Raw genomic sequence first — 20,808 nt, forward strand, 5'->3', positions numbered from 1 at the left:
AAAGAGCTTCCTGCTTTACCCTCCTCCCACATCCAACAAAAAGGGAGAGTCAGAAGTGCAGATAATAACTCTTTATTAAAGTTTTATTTTGATTCTGACTGTATGGAGGTCCGTAGAAGGGAAGAGGTGGAGCTGACTTCCACAGCTTCAGGCTGAATCTCTTTAGCCATTTCCATGGCCAGCTCTATCTCAGCCTGAGCCTCATACAAAGCCTTACTCTCATGGAGAGATGTAAGGTACAGCCCACCTGACCCAAGAAGCACTATTGCTCCAAGGATCATGAAAAAGGCCTCAGCCACCCAGGGGATGTCTTCAAACAACATAGATCCCACTCCCAGAAACAGCAGCAGCAGTCCCAGGCTGAACAGGTGACCAGTAGAGTAAACCCACTGGCGGGCTGCGGCCAGACCCAGCCCCATCTCCGTCCATGCCTCGTGCAGTACGCCCATCAAAGATGCCTGTGTTTCTGCATCTGAAATAAGGGAAAAGAGTTAGGTACAAGGAGGGAGAGACAAGAGGCCCCTCTGTGGTCCCGGGGGGGCCTATTTGGGGGAGGGGGGACTCACCACGCGCCGCGTTGTGACTCTGCTCAAAGGAAGCAGGCCTTATAGAGAGTGTGGCCATTAGTGCCTCGTGATCAGAGAGGGGGATGCTGCGGCCACTAGTGTCATCAGGACCACTGCCTGTGGTAGTTGCGAAGGTATCACAAGTGATACGGAACCCAGAAACAGCCTAGATAATCAAAAGCCAGAGACACATCACTCAGAATCCCCCAACAAATCCATTTCCTTGCAAGACAGGCCCCTTCGGACCCAAAGTAACACAAAAAAGAGGATAAATGGGTAATCTGGGAGAAAGCTGGGCACCAAGAGGCCTTGGAGAATGTTGAAACAGAAGGGAGGGCCTGACCTTGAAGAGGATGTAGTCAATGCGGATTCCTCTGGGAAAATGCTCCATCTCATGAGGGTTAACGAAGCAGTTGTTAGGCACCATGGTGCTACCCTCCTCACAGCCCTAGAGAAAACCATGTTCAATGCTCATGTACCCCAGGGTGCCGCTGGCTCTCTATGGGGAGCAGTGAGCAGTGGGTGAGAAGAAAAATGACAAACTTACCTGGAAGTCTTGGGTCTCAAGGTAGGAATCCTCCAGGCCAATCCACTCCCTTATGAGACGGTAACCTATATCTCCCGGGTGCGAGTTGAGGTCCCCACACAACAGAATCACATCGGCCTTTCTGGAAGTATGGCTAGGAGAACCCGAGCATGGTGAGAGACAGGAACTTCTCTCCACTTCTCTCCCCTACAGCTCAAAGCCCCCAGACATGCTTCAGCCCTCTCCAGCTCTACACTCTGATAACCTTGCAGCCCGCAGGCGGGAGCTTACTAGGATCCAATAATTAACACTCCCTGGGGCTCTCCATCCCCCCAACTTGAGTGCAAGCAAGCCCATTAGCCCAAACCCCTCTATGCTCCACCCTTGTTTCCCCTATCCTGCTCAGTCCAAGTACCACAGCTCACACACTGGATGAACTGAGCCAGTTCCCAGGCCTGGGCCACACGATGGGCAAGGTAGTAGTCATGTTCTCGATTGTACTCAGCGTGGAGCTGAGGGCCAGAGAGAAAGAGAGAGAGAGAGAGAGAAAGAGAGAAAAAAAGAGAGAGAGAGAAAGAGATGGACCATGTCTAGCTATTCTATGCCCTCTTGGGAGGATAGGAATTACAGGAATATATCCTCCTCACAGGTTTTCTAAGAAAGCTGTGGGATCCTTTCCTCCCCGGAGGTTCTATCACTGAACCTACTACATGCATCTGGGAACAACATCTGGGAATCAGTCATTTCATTTCACTGTTGGCTCTGCCTTGTCTTGCCCTGCCCCAGGGTTGTTACTCACATGAGTCACATAGACATTGACCAATATCCCACAGATCTCCAGCACCAGCATGCCAACAGCTTTCCCACAGAACCAGTCTCCATGGTGTATCTGGAAGGAAGAGGGTGATTTGAAATGCAGTGTCCCTTCTTACCCAAAACCATCTCGGAACCACTCCCATTTTCCCCAAAATCACAAATTGAGGGCTTATTAAAATGAGAACCCCAACCTGAATCCATGTATGAATTTCCTAAGACTTGTCCCTATGATTTCAGGATTCTCACTATGGAGATAATTTAATCTCTTTTTATAAAGTAGAAAACTCTGGGTAAAAAAGAGAATCACAGACAGTAAGAGAAAGAGCCCACATCAGAACCCAGGTTTTGTAATTGAGTTTCTAATCAGCACTCTTTCATTATAACAGCCTATTTTTGCTCCCTATTAAATTTTCTTGTGAAAAGCCCTGGAGCTCTGAGTAAATTCCCCTTTCCTTCTACTGAAACTGCCTATAACTACTTCTTCCTAATGGCACTTTCAAATGACTAATTCACTTGTGCTCTCTGGGTCAAGGATATGGGGCCATTCTTCCACTTCCAACTTTATTCTTAGCCAACCAGAAGTTTCATAATGGGACTTGTGATACTCTCTCCACGAGCAGATGTAATCAAATAGTTAGATAATCAACTTTTATTCCCTCCTACCAAAGGACAATCTAGATAACCCAAAAATCTAAGAACAGTTGCCATAATTAAAAATCACGATTAAATCAAGGACATAGATTCACCTTCCCTTCCTCCCACCAAGTTAAGATAGTCTATTCTTTATAATCCATTATCCCCTGCAAGGGGAAACAAACTATGGGATAGAAGCTTTATAAAGGCCCTTTTCAGGCTCACAAAAATTATCTTCGCTGCCTTTCAAGCACTTAAAGGTCCGAGGAGTAGGAGGAAAATACAGAGATGTAGCATACAGAACAGAGGCTTACCTTGTAGGGATAGCCATTGAGGCTGAAGGTATGCTGGAAGATTTCCTGGATTGGATGTTTGGAGAAGACACAGAGGCCGCTACCGATGAATCCACTGAAAGGCAGATTCAGTTCAGTGACCAGCAAAAGAGCTCCTAGCCCTTTCTCATCCCTTTCTCCCCCTAGTGCTACAATATAACCACCACAACCCGAGCTCAACCCCTCCCCCTCTAAGCTCAAGGCTAAGATCTGTTTTGAAGGTGGAGGGAGGACAGAGGTGGTGATAAGACCTGATAAGGCAGCCAAGGATGAGCCAGCTCGGAGAACATACTTCCTGGGTTCCTTTCTCTCCATTTCCTCCCACACCAAGTTGTAAGGGTGGGAGAAAAGGGGGCAAGAAGGAGATCATGAACTAGCCATGTCCCAAGATCCCTCTTACCTTCGGAAATAGTGGGCCCAAGTGTAGTTGGGCAGGAGTTTCTGTCTCAGGGATTCAAAATCCCGTTCACTCCACACCTAAGGATACAAGATGAAGGCTGCAACTTTACAGATGGACTTTTCCCTCTAGTTCCCTGACCCCCTTCCTTCCACCACCTCACACACATACCTCCTGCAATAGGGCAAGGTCAAAGTTTTTCTGGTTCAGAAAATCCCCCAGGTACTGTATCCTGACCTGTCGTTGCTTGCTCATGTAGGGAATAGCCCTGGGAAACATAAGAGCACGATTGTGAATGGGAGGCTTTTAGTCTTTTTCTCCTGTGCATTGGCTTATAGTCCCCCAAAATTACACAAACTGAGACTAAGGTAATAAGGTTAGATCTCAGACTAAGAGTCTATGGATAGATTTCAGAGGGTCTCTAAACTTGGATGGGAGGGGGAGAAAAAAAATCCCATCTTTATTTTCACTAAATTAAATGAAATTTAGCTATTTCCAGCAACTATTTAACACTACACAAGGACCAGCATTTAAGACTATCTCCAAAAATCCAACCTGTATCAATTACTCTGGTACAATTTTTTAATCTACACGGTAAAAGAGACAGTAGAGTAAAAATGTTTTTATTTCAAAGTAAAATTATAATTTGTTAAATTTATTGATGTGCTTGGTCCTTCTAATGCTTAACGATTCCCAGAAAGGGTCCCTAGATTTCAGGGGCTGTCAAAGAGGTCCAAGGCATAAAGATGAAAGAAGATCAAGAATAAGGGTCTTTGCAAACCTTTGCAAATCGCTACTATGTACTAGCTGCTGTTATTAGACTAAAACTAAGTAGCCCAGTTCGAGGTCCTTTCCCTGGTAAGGGAGGTGGGGATGAGGGTGGGGGATGGAAACTGGACGTCATCCTGGAACAACCTCGCCCGGCCTCCTCCCCACCCCTGTGTCCCCCGACCCATGCAGGATTTTGCAGAGACAAAGGCTATCATCAGTTAGATCTAAGACCAGTTTAATCCCCTTCTTCCAGCCAGGCTTTTGCATTCCGCCCTTATCTCATCACCATCCCCCATCCAACCAGGAAGACACAATGTACATACATGTTGGATTTTCCCCTGCCCTCCCGCCCGTCCAACTCCCCCAACCTGATCCAGAAGTATACCTCCGTGCCCTCCTAACTCGCCCTCCCCGCGCAGAATTTTGCACCAAGCAGAGACAAACAGGTTTTCCCACGTACCCCACCCCACCAGGGCTCTGCACCGGAGAGACAAAGGATTTTCACGGCAGGTGCTCCCTCCTCCCCTCCTCCCAGCCCCGCGTTCGCACCAAGCAGACAAAGGATTTACATCCCTCAAATCCTCCGCTTCCACCCTCCCCCTCCCCCCCACCGTCCTCATCCAGGCTTCCCTCGGAGACAAAGGATCTACCGGGTCTTGCTCTATCCCTTCAGGTTTCTGCACCCACAAGAGCCAGAGCCTCCCACCCCCGCCCCTTTCCCCGCAGACTTCAGTACCTCGAAGGGATGAAAGATTTGCATCTGGCCCCGGGCTTTTCCCCGGGGCGCCCCCGCCGCCGCCTTTGCACCTGCCAGGCCCCCCCCCACTCCCCATCACAGAGACAGACAGAACCCCCTCCCTCACCAGCAGTTGAGGTTGAAGACCTTCAAGCGCACGGAGGAGCCGGAGTGGGAATCCATGGTTGGCCGGACGGGGCGCCCAGAGCCCAGGACCTTCACTGCCCGATCTTCCCGGCCCTTCCCTAGGACGGAGGCTTCGTGCGAGGGCCCCGGCAAGCCTGCGGAGGAGGGAGAAGGCGGGAGCCGTGAACAGGTGCCCCCCCCCCCACTGCTCCAGCAAGACCCCGCCCGCCCCCTCTGAGCGGCCGAAATGCCCCCCCAGCCCGGTCTCCCCTCGGGAGTGACCTCAGGCAAGTTCCAAGGGAGGCACCGCGTCTGCGGGTCCGGATGGGACGGGGGGCCCGGGCGAACCCCTTTCCGCCCACTCCCTCCGAGCCGCCTGCGCGTCTGCACCGCAGCCTTTGCCCGGTCGGGACTGCGCCGAGATGCCGCAGACCGGGAGGGGGGGGGGCGTGGAGAAGACGTCGGCGCGCGCGCAGGAAGCGCCCCCAGCCCAGCCCCCGAGAGGGAGGAACCGCGAGCGCGCGCCCCGGGCTCCCCCGCCCCCACCCCGCGCTCGCGCTCCCCGAATTCGTCGCCCCCTCGGCCCCGCCCCCTCGCCTCCCCTCGTTACCTAGGCAACCGCCTATCGAATCCTTTCTTCCCCACACTCTCAGAGGGAAGAAGCGCGGGTCGCTGCTGGGTGAGGAAACTGATCGGTGGTCAGGCCGGAAGGGAGACCGGCCCAGCAAACTAGGAAGTCGGCGGTGTGAATAAACGCCCCTTGGGGACCTTCCTAAGTGTCATGTGAGGGTGGGTGGGCGGGGCGCCTCGGACCTCGGCACGGTGGGATGGAAGCGTCTGAACCGAGCTCCCCCTCTGCCTCCCCCCCCCGGGGCTGCCCCTCCTTCCGAGGGGGAGGGGAACCACTCCCGGTGCCGCCGTTACCATGGGGACGGCCCTCTGTTGGCGCTCTCCGCCCAGAGAGCGAGCGGCTAGCGCGGGGCTGGGCGGGATCCGGGACCCTCCGGAGGCAGGCGGGTGGGGGTCATGGAGAACCGGCCCCCCAGCCAGCCCTGGGCACCTTTCTCCTGCCCGGGTCTGAAGAAGCCACCCGAGGTGGTCCTCCAGCTGAAGGTGGTGGGGCTGTTCAAGGAGGTCCCGTTTCAGATAGCGAAGTGCACGGCAGAGGTAAAAGATTGCAGGTTCTGGTGGCACGTGCGGGGGGGGGGGGCTGAGGAGGGAGGCAGGGCAGGGCGCCGTGGTCCGCGCCCGCTTCTGGCCCCGCACTCCGAGCCCGGAGCTAGGAGAGACCCCGGGGGCAAACCAGTCCGGGCCCGCCGGAAACCGCCCCCCCCCCCCCCCCCCCCCCCCCCCCGGAGCGGAGTAATAGCGGCTCGGGTGCTGGGTCCTGAATTTTCTTTTAGGGTCAAGATCCGTGCTTGAGGTCAAAAGCGTTCTTAGCAACCACCGAGGCAAACTTTCTCCTCCGAAATGATCAATAAGAGCAACAAAGCCCCTAATAACGCAGTAGCGCTTATACGGCCCAAGCGCTTCATAAATATCTCATGTGATCTTCACAGTGACCCGAGAGTCATTTATTAAATGTCATTTTAATAACGCTAAATAATTAATTTAATAATTAATAATGATTAATTAATAAATAATATTAAAAACTATGAAGTTGGGAAATATTTGCCGTGAAGACACCCGGGGGGGAAAAAGGGTCCATGGGATCAAGAAGAATTTTACGCCACCGAACCGCCTTCTGTTATAGTGTGTGGGACTGGTTTTGTCGTTTTAATGGTCCCTGTGCTTAGCTCCTCTCCTGGTACTCGGCAGATGCTTAATAAAATAATTAACTCAAGTCCCCTCCGGCTCTTAACGCTTTTATGAACATCTCCCTGGACCCGAATAGCAAATGCCAACTTCCAAATAATTTTTCTTCACTCCCTCCTGGAGAAGGACTTGGGCAAAAGCGTAACGGCTGGGATTCAGAATTCAAAAAGCAGATTTCCTGCCCTTAGGGGTTTGATTTTCTGGCTCACTCCTTACCTTGCTCCGTGGGTTCAGAGTGTTCTTCATAAAGAACAGGGAGTAGCCGCTGTGCCAAGACGCTGCTTTGATCAGTTTTGGAAGCAGCTAGCTAGCTCCTGTCTTGTTAAGAATCATATTTAAGTAGCTGAGGAGTGTTCGCGTAAATGTTTAACAACCAGATCCCCTCTCCCGCCAAAAATGTCATCTGCACAGCATACTTAAAAGTTTATTTTTTTTATTTAATAGCCTTTTATTTACAGGTTATATGCATGGGTAACTTTACAGCATTAACAATCGCCAAACCTCTTGTTCCAATTTTTCACCTCTTACCCCCCCACCCCCTCCCCCAGATGGCAGGATGACCACATACTTAAAAGTTTAACCCGAATTATTTTTGCCATCATTTTGTTAGTCCAGACAATCAACAATAATAAATCATGCGCTGATTTGTAGCTTTTGAGGTGTAAAAATGTTAATACATCGAGTTTCATAATCATGCCCCTGCTCTTAGAAATTAGAGTACCTAAGAGGCAATTAGTCAATTGTTAATTACTTTCTATGTGCCAGGCTCTGTGCTGATCGATTGGGGTTACAAAAAGAGGCAAAAAATAATCCCTGCCTTAAATGAGTTACACAAATATATATATAAAGCACATTATAGACAAGATAAATGGGAGATAATTAGCACGGGGAAAGCACTGGAATTATGGCTTCCTGTGGAAGTTGGGATTTTATTTGGCATCTAATGGAAGTTAGGGAGATTAGTACTCAAAAAGTTGAAGAAAGTGTTCCAGAAATGGGGAGCAGCAAGAGAGAATGCCAGGAGCAGAGAGATGAAGGGTTTTGTTCAGGAAACTGGGATCAAATAGTACCCGTTGAGCTGTGTGATATTCTAGAGATTCTGATTTGGATTCAGAAAATCCAAGTTCTAATTCTGCCCCTATTATTGCTACATTGCTACATTATTTGGGCAAGTCATTTATGTGACTAGCTGTAGTGATCTCAAGATCCTTTCCAGCTCTAAATAATTATTCATTTTAAAGATGAAGCAGAACTGGGAGTACCCACCTCCCCCTACCACTTCTACCACTTTTGGCAGTCCAGTTCTCTCTCCTCTAGTTAAAAGGAGTTGAAATAAGGGTATTAAGGATCAAAGAAGATGGAGGTTGGGGCCCATTTTCAAAAAAAAAAAATATTTAAGATAAAATATTTATATAAAGATACCTAGCTTTATGCCTCCAAAATAATTTCTAAAAACTGATGTTGAGGAAGAATTTTATACAAAGAAGTCTTATTTCAATCATTAACATTTTAGCGAACACTTTTACCAAAACAAAAAAATGTTAAAAATAAGCTATTTTTTTTTTTTTTTTGGAAAAAAGCACATATAAATTTATGAGGACAGAAGAAAATAAAGTGAAAGACAATTAAATAGAACTCTCTTGGATCCAAGATTCCAAAGGCAAAATGTAAGTAAAGATAGCACTGCCCTAAATTTGACTAGATTGTAGCACACTTAGGATTTGTTATTGGAAAGGTGGTTGACAGTCTGGCAAAATACAAAGCAGCCCAGAGATTCAGTCAGATCTTTAAACCCTGATGATCCTGCATCTGTAGAAGTAAAAGATTGTAATTAGCCTATGGCACCTCAAAGGTTTACTGTGGGAACCCCACAGTTGGGAATTCAGCTGGTATTGACCTTGAGTGCTTTGGCTATATCTGCTGAATATTATGTATTTTATATTACATAGTCTCAGGCTCCTTCTACTTCTTACCTGTTTAAAATTCCTCGAGGGGAGTGGAAACAGACCAAATCAAGAAGTAGACATGAAAGGTGGTTGCATTCTGGCAAAGTTTTCTTTCAGATGTTTGTGAAAATAAGTAATGAAACATCAAAAGAAGCAATAAACTATCAATTTGTATGTATTAAACATTCAATTTGAATATTAAGACCCTTTGTGCAGAGCACTATGCTGGGTAGGAGAGATGAATACAGCAACAAGCATCTATCAAGCACTTTCTACTTAAAAAACTCTGGTGAGCTACAAATATATAGATATTTGTTTATACATTGTATAGATATATAGATGCAAAGACAAAACAGTTCTTTTTTTCAAAGAGAGCACAATATGGGGGGAGGGAGACAAGGTGGAAATAAATATGAATACTCATAGATTGAAGGTAATGCTAAAGAGAAATTATTAGCAACCTGAGGAATGAGAAACCTCAGTGCAGTTGACATGGAGTTGACATGAGGCCCAAAGTGATTCACATTCAATTAGAGAACTACATATTAAAGCAATCCTGGTCTTCTACCTCACAATCATCACATTGGCAAAGATGGCAAGAAAGAGAATGACAAATATTGGAGGGACTTCAGGAATACAGGATCTTTAATCCTGGTGAAGCTGTGAAATGGTCAGGTGTTCTGGAAAGCCCTTGGCAACTATGTCTCCCCAAAAGTTGGAAAAGTATGAATGTAACATATGAATGTAACAGGATGATATTATGGTGTAAGAAATGTGCAAAGGGACAGTTTCAGAGAAACTTGGGGAATTTTTATCAAGTGATAAGAGTGCAGGAGCAGAGAGGCAAGAGAGCAATATATATAATAACATGGAAAAAACAAATTACTTTGAAAGACTTCAGACCTGATTAGTAAGTACAGTGAGACCAATTACAAAGCCTTGGACCCACCTACTGATAGGTGAGGGACTCCACATATAGAATGAAACCAGCATTTTTTTTTTTTTTTAACATGACCACTACAGGTTAACAGAGTTTTACTGTAGAGGTCTCTCAATTCTCAGTAGCTAGAACTGCATAAAGCAGGCCTAGAGAGATAAAGTGGTGGTTTAATTAATCACTTTCAGAGTGAGGAATATAGTTTGCAAACTGGACACCCTTCTGGGCAGGAGACCTTGCCTGTTTTAGTAAAAGCAAACATTTTATGCACAAATCATACGTGAAAAAGAGAGGAGAAGGTAGGTTACAAGTCAATCATTTTCAGGGCCCGAGTGTTCACCCATAACAAGTCCACAAGTGCAGGACAATATGGGTGTTCTCTAGTTCTGTGGAAACAGTTCCTAAGTGATTGTTTCAAATCCCAGAGGTCCTTCCTTAGTGGGGGATAGGACTAGAGTTCTGTGATAGGAACAGGTTCTTCAATCTTTGATTCACTTCATTTAACATAGGAGATCATTGTCAAAAACTGATCATTTCAAGCAGCATTGTGGGACTGAAAAAGATGATAATTCACAAGAGAGAATTTATAGACCAGAGTGGGATAAAACATTAGCTGTATTATTTATCACTGTTATAAGTGCATTACAGAGGAGCAAAACAAAGTGATATGTGAAGCTAAAGGGGAGGTTATTATGAAGGACAAGTTTATGGATATGTGATTGGGGTAAATCAAGGAAGGTATCACAGAGGGGAAGCCATCAGAAAAGAATTTTTAAAGATAATTTATCCAGTGAAGAAGGTTGAACAAAGCACAAACAAAAAGCATGAACGTAGAACAGTATAGAGCATATTCAGGTATGATTCGGCTATAATGTAGAGTACATTAGAAGGAAGTAATATCTGAGAAGGCCAGTTGTAGCTAATACAGAGTTGCTGAATATTTTTTGAGCAGAATGTCATGATCAGATAGTGCTACCATGTTCCTGGACAAGTCATTTAACCACTTAATGCCCCTGGCCTCTGTTTTGCCTGAAAGTTGAAGAATAGTTGTCATGCTGCATTAGTAGAGGAAATTTCTTCATTAAATGTTTTGTATAGAAATGAAACCACAGTTCTAGGATCTCTGACTTTTTTTAAAAAGTGCAAGATATTAGCAATATTACAAAACTAAAAGACAAAGATTAAAAGTCACTGCCCTCAACGTACTTACCTTCTACCAGGGAAAATAACAAATACAAAGTAATTTGAGGAGGGAGAAGGCATTATTAACTGGGGAGGAGGAGGATTAGAGAAGATTTCACAGAAGAACCTCCTGAGTGGGAAGGAACCTTGAAGGAAGATGGAGCTTTGAGGCAGAATTTAGGATGGAGTACCTTCCAATCATTGGGGAGTGATTTATGCAGAGGTATGGTATTTGATGGACTCTATATCTGAGGAATAGATAATAGTTATTATAGTACAATTTTGATGGAACATCTTGGATATCAAAGGGTAGTAATATGAAATACAACTGGAAAGGTTGGTGGAAAGTTTATTGTGGAAGGCCTTAAATACAAAGCCAAGATCTTTGAGCAGCAGTTTAGTGATACATATGCTCAAATGTGTGCCTTAGTAAGATTATTTTGGCAGTTTTGTGATGAATTAGAAAAGGAAGAGAATACAATCAGCAAGACTAATTAAAAGGTTCTTATAATAGTTCAGAGCCCAAGCTAGAACAGTCATGTGAATAGTTGAGAAGAATGGATGAGATGGTATGGAGACAGAATCAAGATTTGTCAGTTTGTTATATAGGAGATATGAGGGAGAGGTGAAAATCAAGAATAAAGTTATTAGCTTGCCTGACTAGGGAAGATGGCAGTGTGTTCAACAAGTGAAGGTTTTGAGGAAAAGTGATTTAAGGAAAAATATACCACCATTTTAGATACATTGAGTTACCCAGATGGAAATATTCATTTGGTGATTTAATTTTTGGTGTTCAGGAGAGAGATTAAAGCTGGAGGTACAAATTTGTGAGTCATCTGCATGGAGGTAATTGAACTCAGAAGAACTGTTGAGATCACCAAGAAGAGGGCACAGAAGGCTGTGAAAATGTAAGAACTTGTGATTGGGCCTAGATTAGGGAAAGAAAAGAGGAGCAGAGAAAGTTACATTAAACATGGAGCATTAATGCTGAATGCACTCATGTCATAAGACCCTCTTTGCAAAGAGATTGGTGAGGAACAAAGAAAGAAGATCTAAGATAACAGGATGGAGGAAAATGCATAATTAAATCATAAACATCGATGAGCTCACCCATAAAATAGAAGAGGATAATTTAATAAATTAGACAATAGAATCCACATTATCTCAACAGCTAGACAAATCTAACAAAAAACTTAAGGAACTAAATAGAATTTTAGAAGAAATTAAATATAAATTCCTTCCATTGTTGAAATAGGAGTAAAAAAATTTACTTATTTCTTAGCTGTTTATGGGATTTTTGCAACAATAAAAATGACATATTAGGACATGCAAATCTCTCAAATGCAGAAAAGCAGAAATATTAAATCTGTTGCTTGCCAAAGTACAGTAAGAATTATAATCAATAAAGAGCCTTTGAAAAAAGTAATAAACATTAACTGAAGACTAAACAACTTAATCGCAAAGAATTGGTGCATCAAAAAAAAAAAAAACAAATAGAAACAGATAATTTCATTCAAAAGGACAATAATGAGACCGCTAACATTTTTACAACATAACTACTTTTCATTAAAAGAGAGAGAGAGAACAATGCATAGGGCATGCAACAACAAAAAAAGTCAACAATTTTTTTTAAATTCCACATAGCCAGTCATTAAGCATTTATTAACTAGTTACTATGTGACAGGCATTGTGCTAATTGCTATGACTACATTAAAAAGCAAAAGACAGTCCCCTTTCTTAAAGAGCTCATGATCTAAATAGAAAATCCTTAAAATCAGAGTCTTTTAGTAATCTAACAAAATCGAAAAGTAATCATTTCATTAAGAAAGAAAATCAAGAGATGCTTTAAAAAATAAAATAAACCTCTAGCTAATTTAAAAAAAGAAAAACCAGTATCAAAAATAGAAAAATTGAACTTAATAAAAATGAAGTCAAGGATATTATTTAAAACTATATTGCACAATTATGTTTCCCAAATCCCAAGAACTTAATAATATGGGTGAATATTTACAAAAATACAAACTACCCAGACTAATAGAACAAGAAAGAGAACATTTAAATAATTTTGTCTCAAAAAAAAATAACTAAGGCAAATGAATTTTTTATAGCACAAAATCCAAAAAACAGATGGTTTTACATATGTTTTATCAACTATTCAAAGAACAACTGTTACAAAAACTGCAAAAGTAATTTAAAAAAAAAAAAGATCCTCCCAAATTCTAAGATAAAACATTCTTTTTACCTAAACTAGGGCAAATGAAAACAAAACAAAAATCTTGATTAATATCTTTAATGAACATTGATAGAAAAATTATATTAGCCACAGAATCCATAGATGTACTAAAAAGATTGTACCCTATGGCCAGGTTGAATTTGTAAGAAGAATAAAGGATTAGTTCAATTAAAGGAAAACTATACACATAATTGGGAAGCTAGGTGGTAAAGAGTTCCAGACCTGGAGTCTGTAAAACCTGACTTCAAATGTGGTCTTGGCTTTGTGACCGCAAGTCACTTCATACTATTTGCCTCAGTTTTCTTCCTTCCTATCCTAGACATTTTTTAAAAAACATAAGGGATCGACCTGCCTGATCCTTCTCCCTCCCCCTGGAAATACACATGGGTTGGAGAAAAGTGAACCCTATAAACAATCAATTCCAAGTCAAAATAATCCTCCCCTCAGCCTACTTCTTTCTACATGCCAGATAAGAAAGGAAACTCTGGCAAATGAAATGGAGAAGGAAATGGCAAACCACTTTAGTATCTTTTTCAAGAAAACCCCAAAGAGCATCACAAAGAGTCAAATATGACTAAAAGCAACAATAAACATTTCATCATGTTAATAACCACCACAAATATGTGATTATATCAATGGATGTAGAGAAAGGCTTTGACCAAATTCAATACCCATTTCTGTTTAAAAAAAAAAAAAGCTAAAAAACATAGAAATAAATGGTCTTTCATTAATGATAATGTATATCCAAAACCAAGAGCTAGCACATATAATGGGGATAAACCAGATTCCTTTCCAGGCATAAAATAGGCATAAATAGGAATAGGCATAAAAAAAAGACCATTGTCACCATTACTATATATCATATAATGGTAAAAAGTTTAACAATAGCAATAAGACAAGAAAATGAAATTGAGGGAATAAGCACAGGCAAAAAAGAAATAAAAATCACTTTTTGTGGATTCTATGACTGTATTTAGAAAAATCAAGAGATTCAACCTAAAAATTAATTGAAACCATCATTTCAACAAAATTGTAGAAATAAATCTACATAAGGCATCATTTCTGTATATTACCAATAAAACCCAGCAGGAAATGATAGAAAGAGAAATTCTGTTTCTCTATTAAAATAGCAATAAAAAGTAAAATGAATTTTGTAAGGGATTACAAAAGGTCTCATGATATTGTAAGCCGTTTAAGGGAAAGGGTTGTCTTTTGCCTCCCTTTTTAATCCCCAGTGTTCAGCATAGTACCTGGAACATAGGAGGAACATATTACATGTTGGTTAATTGATTGCTTGATTCAAAGGAAATAATAAAAAATGGGAAAGAAAGGGACCTAAGCAGTGCCACAGTTCAAATTGTATAGTAGAAGTAACCATCAAAATGCTTTAGTGCAAGTAATCTGTTTATATACAGAATTATATCAGATTATATACAGAATGTATAGAAACAAATCCTAGTAGCCCCCAAATCACAGCTGACAAGTTGAGAATTAATATTTTACGAAAACTTCTAAGAAAAAATGGGCAGCAAATTGACAGAAATCATATAAATACCTTTCGCCATAAACCAAAACTAGCTCCAAATAAGACATGTGCCTTATTGTTGATTCAGTGATCAATTATTCTCAGCCCTGCTTGTCAATCCATTTGGGGAGAGGCTACATCAAGTCTTGCAGTTTTTTGCATTACCTGCTCTTTGCTACCTCAGGGAGGAATTGAGATGCCAGAGCCCAACCTCTTTTACTGACGGAATTGTCTATCTCAATCCGAAGGTTGCCAATAAAAGCTAGCCCCACCTTGTAGTCATTCCTGATCTCCAGAGATAAGCAGGGGTTAGAGAATAGGGTTCAGAACATGTTGAAGAATTTCTCCCCCTTTTCTTTGATCTACTCTCATAGTTGCCTGAAAACTTTGGCAACATTTTCTGGTCTGCCCTCCCTCGTTTGATGTTTCTCTTCTTTGTTTTGCCGTCTACCTTGGCATTCACCTCAAAACAGTTATTTTTTACATAAAGTCAAGGTCATGTCTCAAATGAATGTTCCTGGTTTGTCTTCAGGATCATTCTGGCCTTTTGATTGAAAGAAGGGAATAAGAAAAAATTATTATAATTCTCATAATTATCAAGATGATATATATAATGGATATACTAATAATTCAGATTTCTCAGAGCTGCCTTTTCTGGTTTGGAAGTTAGTCTTACCATGTAGCTTGAAATGATCAATTCTTGACAGTGCATTCCTGTGTGTTAAGTGATGTGAATCAAAGATCGTAGAACCTGTTCCCATCTTAGAATTCTGGTCCTATTTCCCCTCCAAGTACTGACACCGGTGATTTGAAACAATCATGTATGAACTGTTCCCACAGGACTGGAAAACAACCATATTATCCTGCATTCCTGGGCTTGTCTTGGGAAACCACCAATTTGAAAATGATTGTATTGTAATGCACCTTTTCCCTCCTTTCCCATTTTGGATTTATGTATAAAATCTCTTCTTTTCCTGCAACAGGGGGAGGTCTTCTTCGCAGAAGAACCTGCAGTTTTCAATAGTTTGCAAACTGTATTCCTCACTGTGAAAGTGATTACTCAAACAGCTGCTTGATCTCTAAAACTTGTCTCTAGGCTGGCTTGGTGCAGCTCCTGCTATTCTGTGTTTAGAGACTGACAGTAAAATTCTGATAACAATTCCTGTGATCTCCAGTAAAATGAGTCAACAACAATTAATACCAAATGTCAATATTGTAAAAACAGAGAACTTTAAAAGACTTAACACTTTTACTTAACAAAATGACCAACCATAATTCTAGCGATGTGATAAACAAGGCTACAGATCTCCACACAGAAGTGAATGAATTTGCAAAATAAATTACATAATTTTGGCCATGACCAATATGGGTATCTTTTTTTTTTACTTACTTATGCATATTTATGCAAAGGTTTTTCCTTTGTTTAGCTTTTCTTGTGGTGGGGGGTAGGAAAGAGAAAAAAATGCATGATTCAGTTAAATGGTCCAAGAGTAAATGTGACAAACAGCCTCTTACTCCTCTTTCCAACTAGTTTCTTTCATTAAATAGGGAGTATGCTAGACTAAGACTCCAACATTCAGTTTTTCAGACCAGAGGCAATAAACAGCCAAGATTCACCAGCTTGGACACATGCCATCCCACTTATCTCACTTTTTCTCTTTTCTCCATGTAATAAATCCTCTCTTCATTCATTCCAAGCTCCCACAAGAGACCCAGTTCACTAATCCTGTATAACTTATGAAGACTACTCCCCTTCTTTTGTCAACTCACAAGCTACTAAGTAATCAACAAAAAAGCTAACTCTGCCCGGTGCCTGCCTTCAGTACATCCAAGGCACTTTCTGATATCCAAAGCAACCAAAACTAGGCTCTTTGCTCATTGCTGACACTTGAATAACTCCAAGAGATAGGAAGCAGCCCGCTCTGTGTGCATGAGCCTCAAGCACAGAGCAACTCCTTTACTGTTTGGCGCCAAATTATATACCGGATGTTCCAATAAGCAGTGCTTCAGACTGAAGTTCCAAGTTTAGGCAGAAAAGAGTCAATCTTGGCAGCTTCTCTACTGTCTTTTCCTCACCCTGTCTCATCCCCCATTCAGAGTTCCCTCCAGGAAAATCAGAGTCTAGGGTTCCCTAGTAAAAGGGATCAAGTTATTACAACATCAAATATAAGACAGTCCTTAAGGGCCTGTAGTTTCATTATGCAGGTACTTTCTCCTTTATAACTTAGCTGGTCGTCTGAGAGACTGTTTCCAGAAGTAATTTATTACCTTTACTGCCTGGTGGGAATGGTGATGAGCTTTTATGAACTTACCTAGATTCAGCCTCAAAAAGTGGATGTATTAGGCCTATACTTCCAAGATTTTTTTTTGAGGCAATTGGAATTAAGTGAATTGCCCAGGATCACATAGCTAGGAAATCAGATTTGAACTCAGGTCCTCTTGACTCTAGGGCTGGTGCTTGATCCACTGCCCCATTCCAAGATTTCCTAGCCAAAATTTGCACTTTGCCACCATAGCCTTTGAAAATCTGGGACTACCTCCCTGTATTATGATGAGTTGTGGGAGTAAATCTTTCATGGAATAGTATAGAGGAATATATATTGTGGATTTGACAGCTACTTGAATAGAGGTGACTGTTGAAGTCATGAGAGTGTGAGGGATAAAGAAGACCCAAAATGACTACTCAGAGATCACTCAGTAGAAAGCAGAAAAGTTATTTATTAATAAATTCCCATGAGAATGAGCAATTCCACTGAGAGGAGGGAAAGAGAGAAAGTTCGCAGTAGAAGGGCTAAAGATTTAGGAAAGATATACAGTTTTTATAGGTTTGGTTACAAAGGATTACATCTAGGTTGGGGAGCATTGAGAAATAGGGGCCAATCTGGGTGAGGGGGTGGGGGAAGGAGAGGAAAAATTGGAACAAGAGGTTTGGCAATTTTCAATGCTGTAAAGTTATACCCATACATATAACCTGTAAATAAAAGGCTATTAAAATTTTTTAAAAAAGAGAGAGAGAGAGAAATAGGGGCCTTTTCCCCTAATTGAATGTTAAACATTGGTGCCAAAGGCAGATTAGAACAGAATGGTTTGTTTCCCTGATTCCGAGAGGAATCATCAGTCAGACTTTCAAACTTCAGATTACTGAGCTGACACATTTAATCTAAATATTGATAACATTGAACAAGGATAAATGTCATCATTTCTGGTTAAGTAAATATATCTAGTTTTAAGTAAATATTGGCTTGCACATACTATACTTATGCAGATCATGGAGACATAGAAATAATAAAAATAAAATACAGAAAAAGAATTCATACATTCCTGTAAATTCTTCACCTTATCTCTCTATTCCCCACAACTCCCCCTTCTAATATGTAAATGATTTTTATCATATTTCTGTGAAGAACTTACACACTATTCAAAATCAATTAACATATCTATACATTGCTTGTCAAGTTCACCATCAAGATCATCCCTCTCTAATACATTCCAGCCTTTTCTCTGAAGAATTTTAATAAAATTTTAATTTTATGTTTTTAAATTTAATTTTAAATCTATATGCAATATTTTGATAGGGACTGTTGAACTATTCTGTTTACTAAATGTAATTATACAGGGTAGACATAGTGGCAACAGGCTAATACCACTGATTGCAATAAGTTCATATTATAAAAATTGCTTCAACCCACTATCTTAGAAACAGTTATCACAGAACAGACTGGCATTTGGCAAACATAAGAATACAAAGATAAATCAAAGATGACAATCTAGGGAAACTGAGGCACAACATTACACACTCTCCTGAATATTTGAATTATTGAATTATCTCCCTAAGATACCTGGGAGGTCTTAGCACCATCATTTTGGCCAACCCAATGTAAAGCAAATAAATCAAAATGAAACTAGAAAATGCAAGGACTTGTGGCAAGGGCAAGTCTCTTCCTGACAATCCCAGAGTTATCAGCAATACAAAGGCCCTCATCTCAGCCAAGGAATCCAGTTTGAGATGGGACAGTTCACTGTGTTAGGTGGTCTTCAGTCATTTGTGCACTTAACTCAGCTTCTGCTTATATAGGGCATAGTAGGACTCAAGACAGTCATGCTGCCCATTCAGAGGGGCACCCCACTCCAGGGGAGAAGGGTGAGGCTTGGAGTAACTCCACCTGTTCCCACCCAGAGGGACAGACAGGGCTGCTACTAGAATACAGATTTCTGAGCAGAGCTATCAGAGCATGCACAGTTAGACCATGAAAGCAGGCAAACCCCAAACTGTAGAGGCTTGATCTCAAAACTGCAATGTTATTGAAAATGCTGAGATATCAATTAAGAAACTGGGATTACAGGGCTGGAAACTGCTAATCCTAAAACAGGTGTCTATATCTTGGAGATTTCCTAAAAACAAAATAGTCCCCAAAACTGAGTCTGCCAGGGCAATTCCACAGAATAAGGGGTTTCAGTGCTAAAGCATAACAAAAAGGACTACTTAAGGACTTCCAATTCAATCTGAACTGGTGAGATAGGGGGTGGGGCAGAAGTGATCTAAGGCAAAGTGAACAGAAAACTAAGGGTTCCTACTCTTAGGTATTTTGAGAAAAATCCATCAGTTTCCCTTTATCTCTTCCTCTTCCTTTTTTTTTTTTCTTCATGGAAAGGAATCATCCCCCAAAAAAGTCAAATAACCATCCCACATATAAATCTCAAGAGTGAATTAAAGTTCCTATACATAACAGACTAGTACAGGAATTTTGTAGAGGGCTGGAACTATGCACCAAGGTAGGGACTCCTGAGCATTTGAGGCTAACTTCTAATTTGACTATACTCTATGGGCATATGCTTGGAAAATGGTCCTTTCCCACTATCCACCCTGGCTCAATGATTGGTGTATAAAGGATTGTAGGAAGGATTAGGGGGTGGAGAAAAGCTAGCCAGGGGCACACTCTCCGCAGTAGATGAGGGAGGAGGTCACAAAGATTCTGCTTCGATCCTGTTCAATCCTGCGTCTAAGACCAAAAATAAAGATTAAGGACTTTTGCTTATCCTGACTCCAGCTGATTCTGGGAGTCTGGGTGCTAGCGCGGTTGTTACAGTTTCCTCAAAAAAATCTCTCAAACAATTATATATTCTGAAATGAACACACATAGATATTATAAACATATTATAACTTCCTTAATGGCAACAGTTACCAATTTTAACAATTTCCATCCCAAATCTTAAACACACAGTAATACAGTTGTAATTTTAACAATAATTCATCAACCACTTTCCTACTTCCCCCATATTAGTCCAAATTACATCAGAAACATGGGCAATGGTCTCAATCTTAGCTGCTTCGGGCAGAGAAATAGCCAAAGGCTCTCAATTCATGCAGGGATATGGGTCTGGTGTCAATCTAAGCTTCAGATGGGCCGATTCAGGTCCCAGAAGAGATTCAATAATCTGTAATTTGACCAGAATGTAGAACAACAAAAAAACCAAACCTAACAGATAAAGATTAGAACAGTCTGGGACTGCAACAACATGTGGGGAGGTCAGTATAGATTAGCCAGCAGTTCCTATGTGAAGGAACAAGTTTGGTATACAGGACAGGCAAGATGGCTATAGTCCCAATAAATAGCAGTTAGGTTTCACAAACCACTGTGCTAATTGTCCTCTCATTATTTAGAAACATTTAAAAAAACCTGAATATCCACAGACACAAATATTCAGTAACAGATAGATGACCAGGGTAAATACTCATTTGCCAAGTATTTAGGATATAATGATTACATATATAATCATATTGGAAACAGCAAGGTATGACATATTTGAATTGCATTAACAGTTCTTATTAACTATTGCTCTGATCATAGAAATCAGTCACAGGAAGAAAAAAATGCAGGGACATGACTATAACATAACATAAGCAGTTGAAATTTCAGCACATCAGAAAGTGGAGCTTTAAAACTCCCAAATAGCATTAATTATAATCCCAAAGAATTTTATTTCCAAAGTTTCAGATGAATCCCAAACAGTTATTTACCATGACCTTATATCAGTAACAGTAAGAAATTTATCCCAGAAAATTCAAACAATTCTTACCTACCCAAGTAGATGTTGAATCTTGAATAACCTGAATATTATACCAATCATTTTGCTTTTAAAATACACAATACACAGAAAAATCCCAAACTACATATTTTTCACAACAAAAACATCTTCAAAAGGACAGAGGCAAAAACTATTATCCTTGGAGTCTCTTTCAGATAATTAGCATCTATACAGTTAATT

At 41.4% G+C, this 20,808-nt stretch overlaps 2 protein-coding genes across 5 annotated transcripts in view; one reads left to right on the plus strand and one right to left on the minus strand.

Moving 5' to 3' along the window:
- Positions 1-56: 56 nt before the first annotated feature.
- SMPD2 (sphingomyelin phosphodiesterase 2) lies at positions 57-5,931 on the minus strand. The gene is made up of 12 exons (XM_031968601.1): positions 5,904-5,931; positions 5,514-5,675; positions 4,905-5,058; positions 3,442-3,538; positions 3,274-3,350; positions 2,856-2,949; positions 1,892-1,981; positions 1,522-1,604; positions 1,114-1,246; positions 910-1,014; positions 567-732; positions 57-472 (listed from the first exon to the last, which is right to left on the minus strand). Exons 1-12 carry the CDS (start codon positions 5,929-5,931, stop codon positions 84-86), a joined length of 1,578 nt encoding a protein of 525 aa, XP_031824461.1. The 3' UTR covers positions 57-83.
- PPIL6 (peptidylprolyl isomerase like 6) overlaps positions 5,674-20,808 on the plus strand; it is a 58,522-nt gene continuing 43,387 nt past the window's right edge. For all 4 annotated transcript variants that reach the window (XM_031964435.1, XM_031964431.1, XM_031964432.1 and 1 more), the window contains exon 1: positions 5,674-6,070. In XM_031964435.1, coding sequence (XP_031820295.1) covers positions 5,930-6,070 — 141 coding nt within the window. In that variant the 5' untranslated portion in view covers positions 5,674-5,929. The remainder of the gene's footprint in view (positions 6,071-20,808) is intronic.

The sequence above is a fragment of the Sarcophilus harrisii genome, chromosome 4 (assembly GCF_902635505.1).
Source record: "Sarcophilus harrisii chromosome 4, mSarHar1.11, whole genome shotgun sequence".
Classification (NCBI taxonomy): domain Eukaryota; kingdom Metazoa; phylum Chordata; class Mammalia; order Dasyuromorphia; family Dasyuridae; genus Sarcophilus; species Sarcophilus harrisii.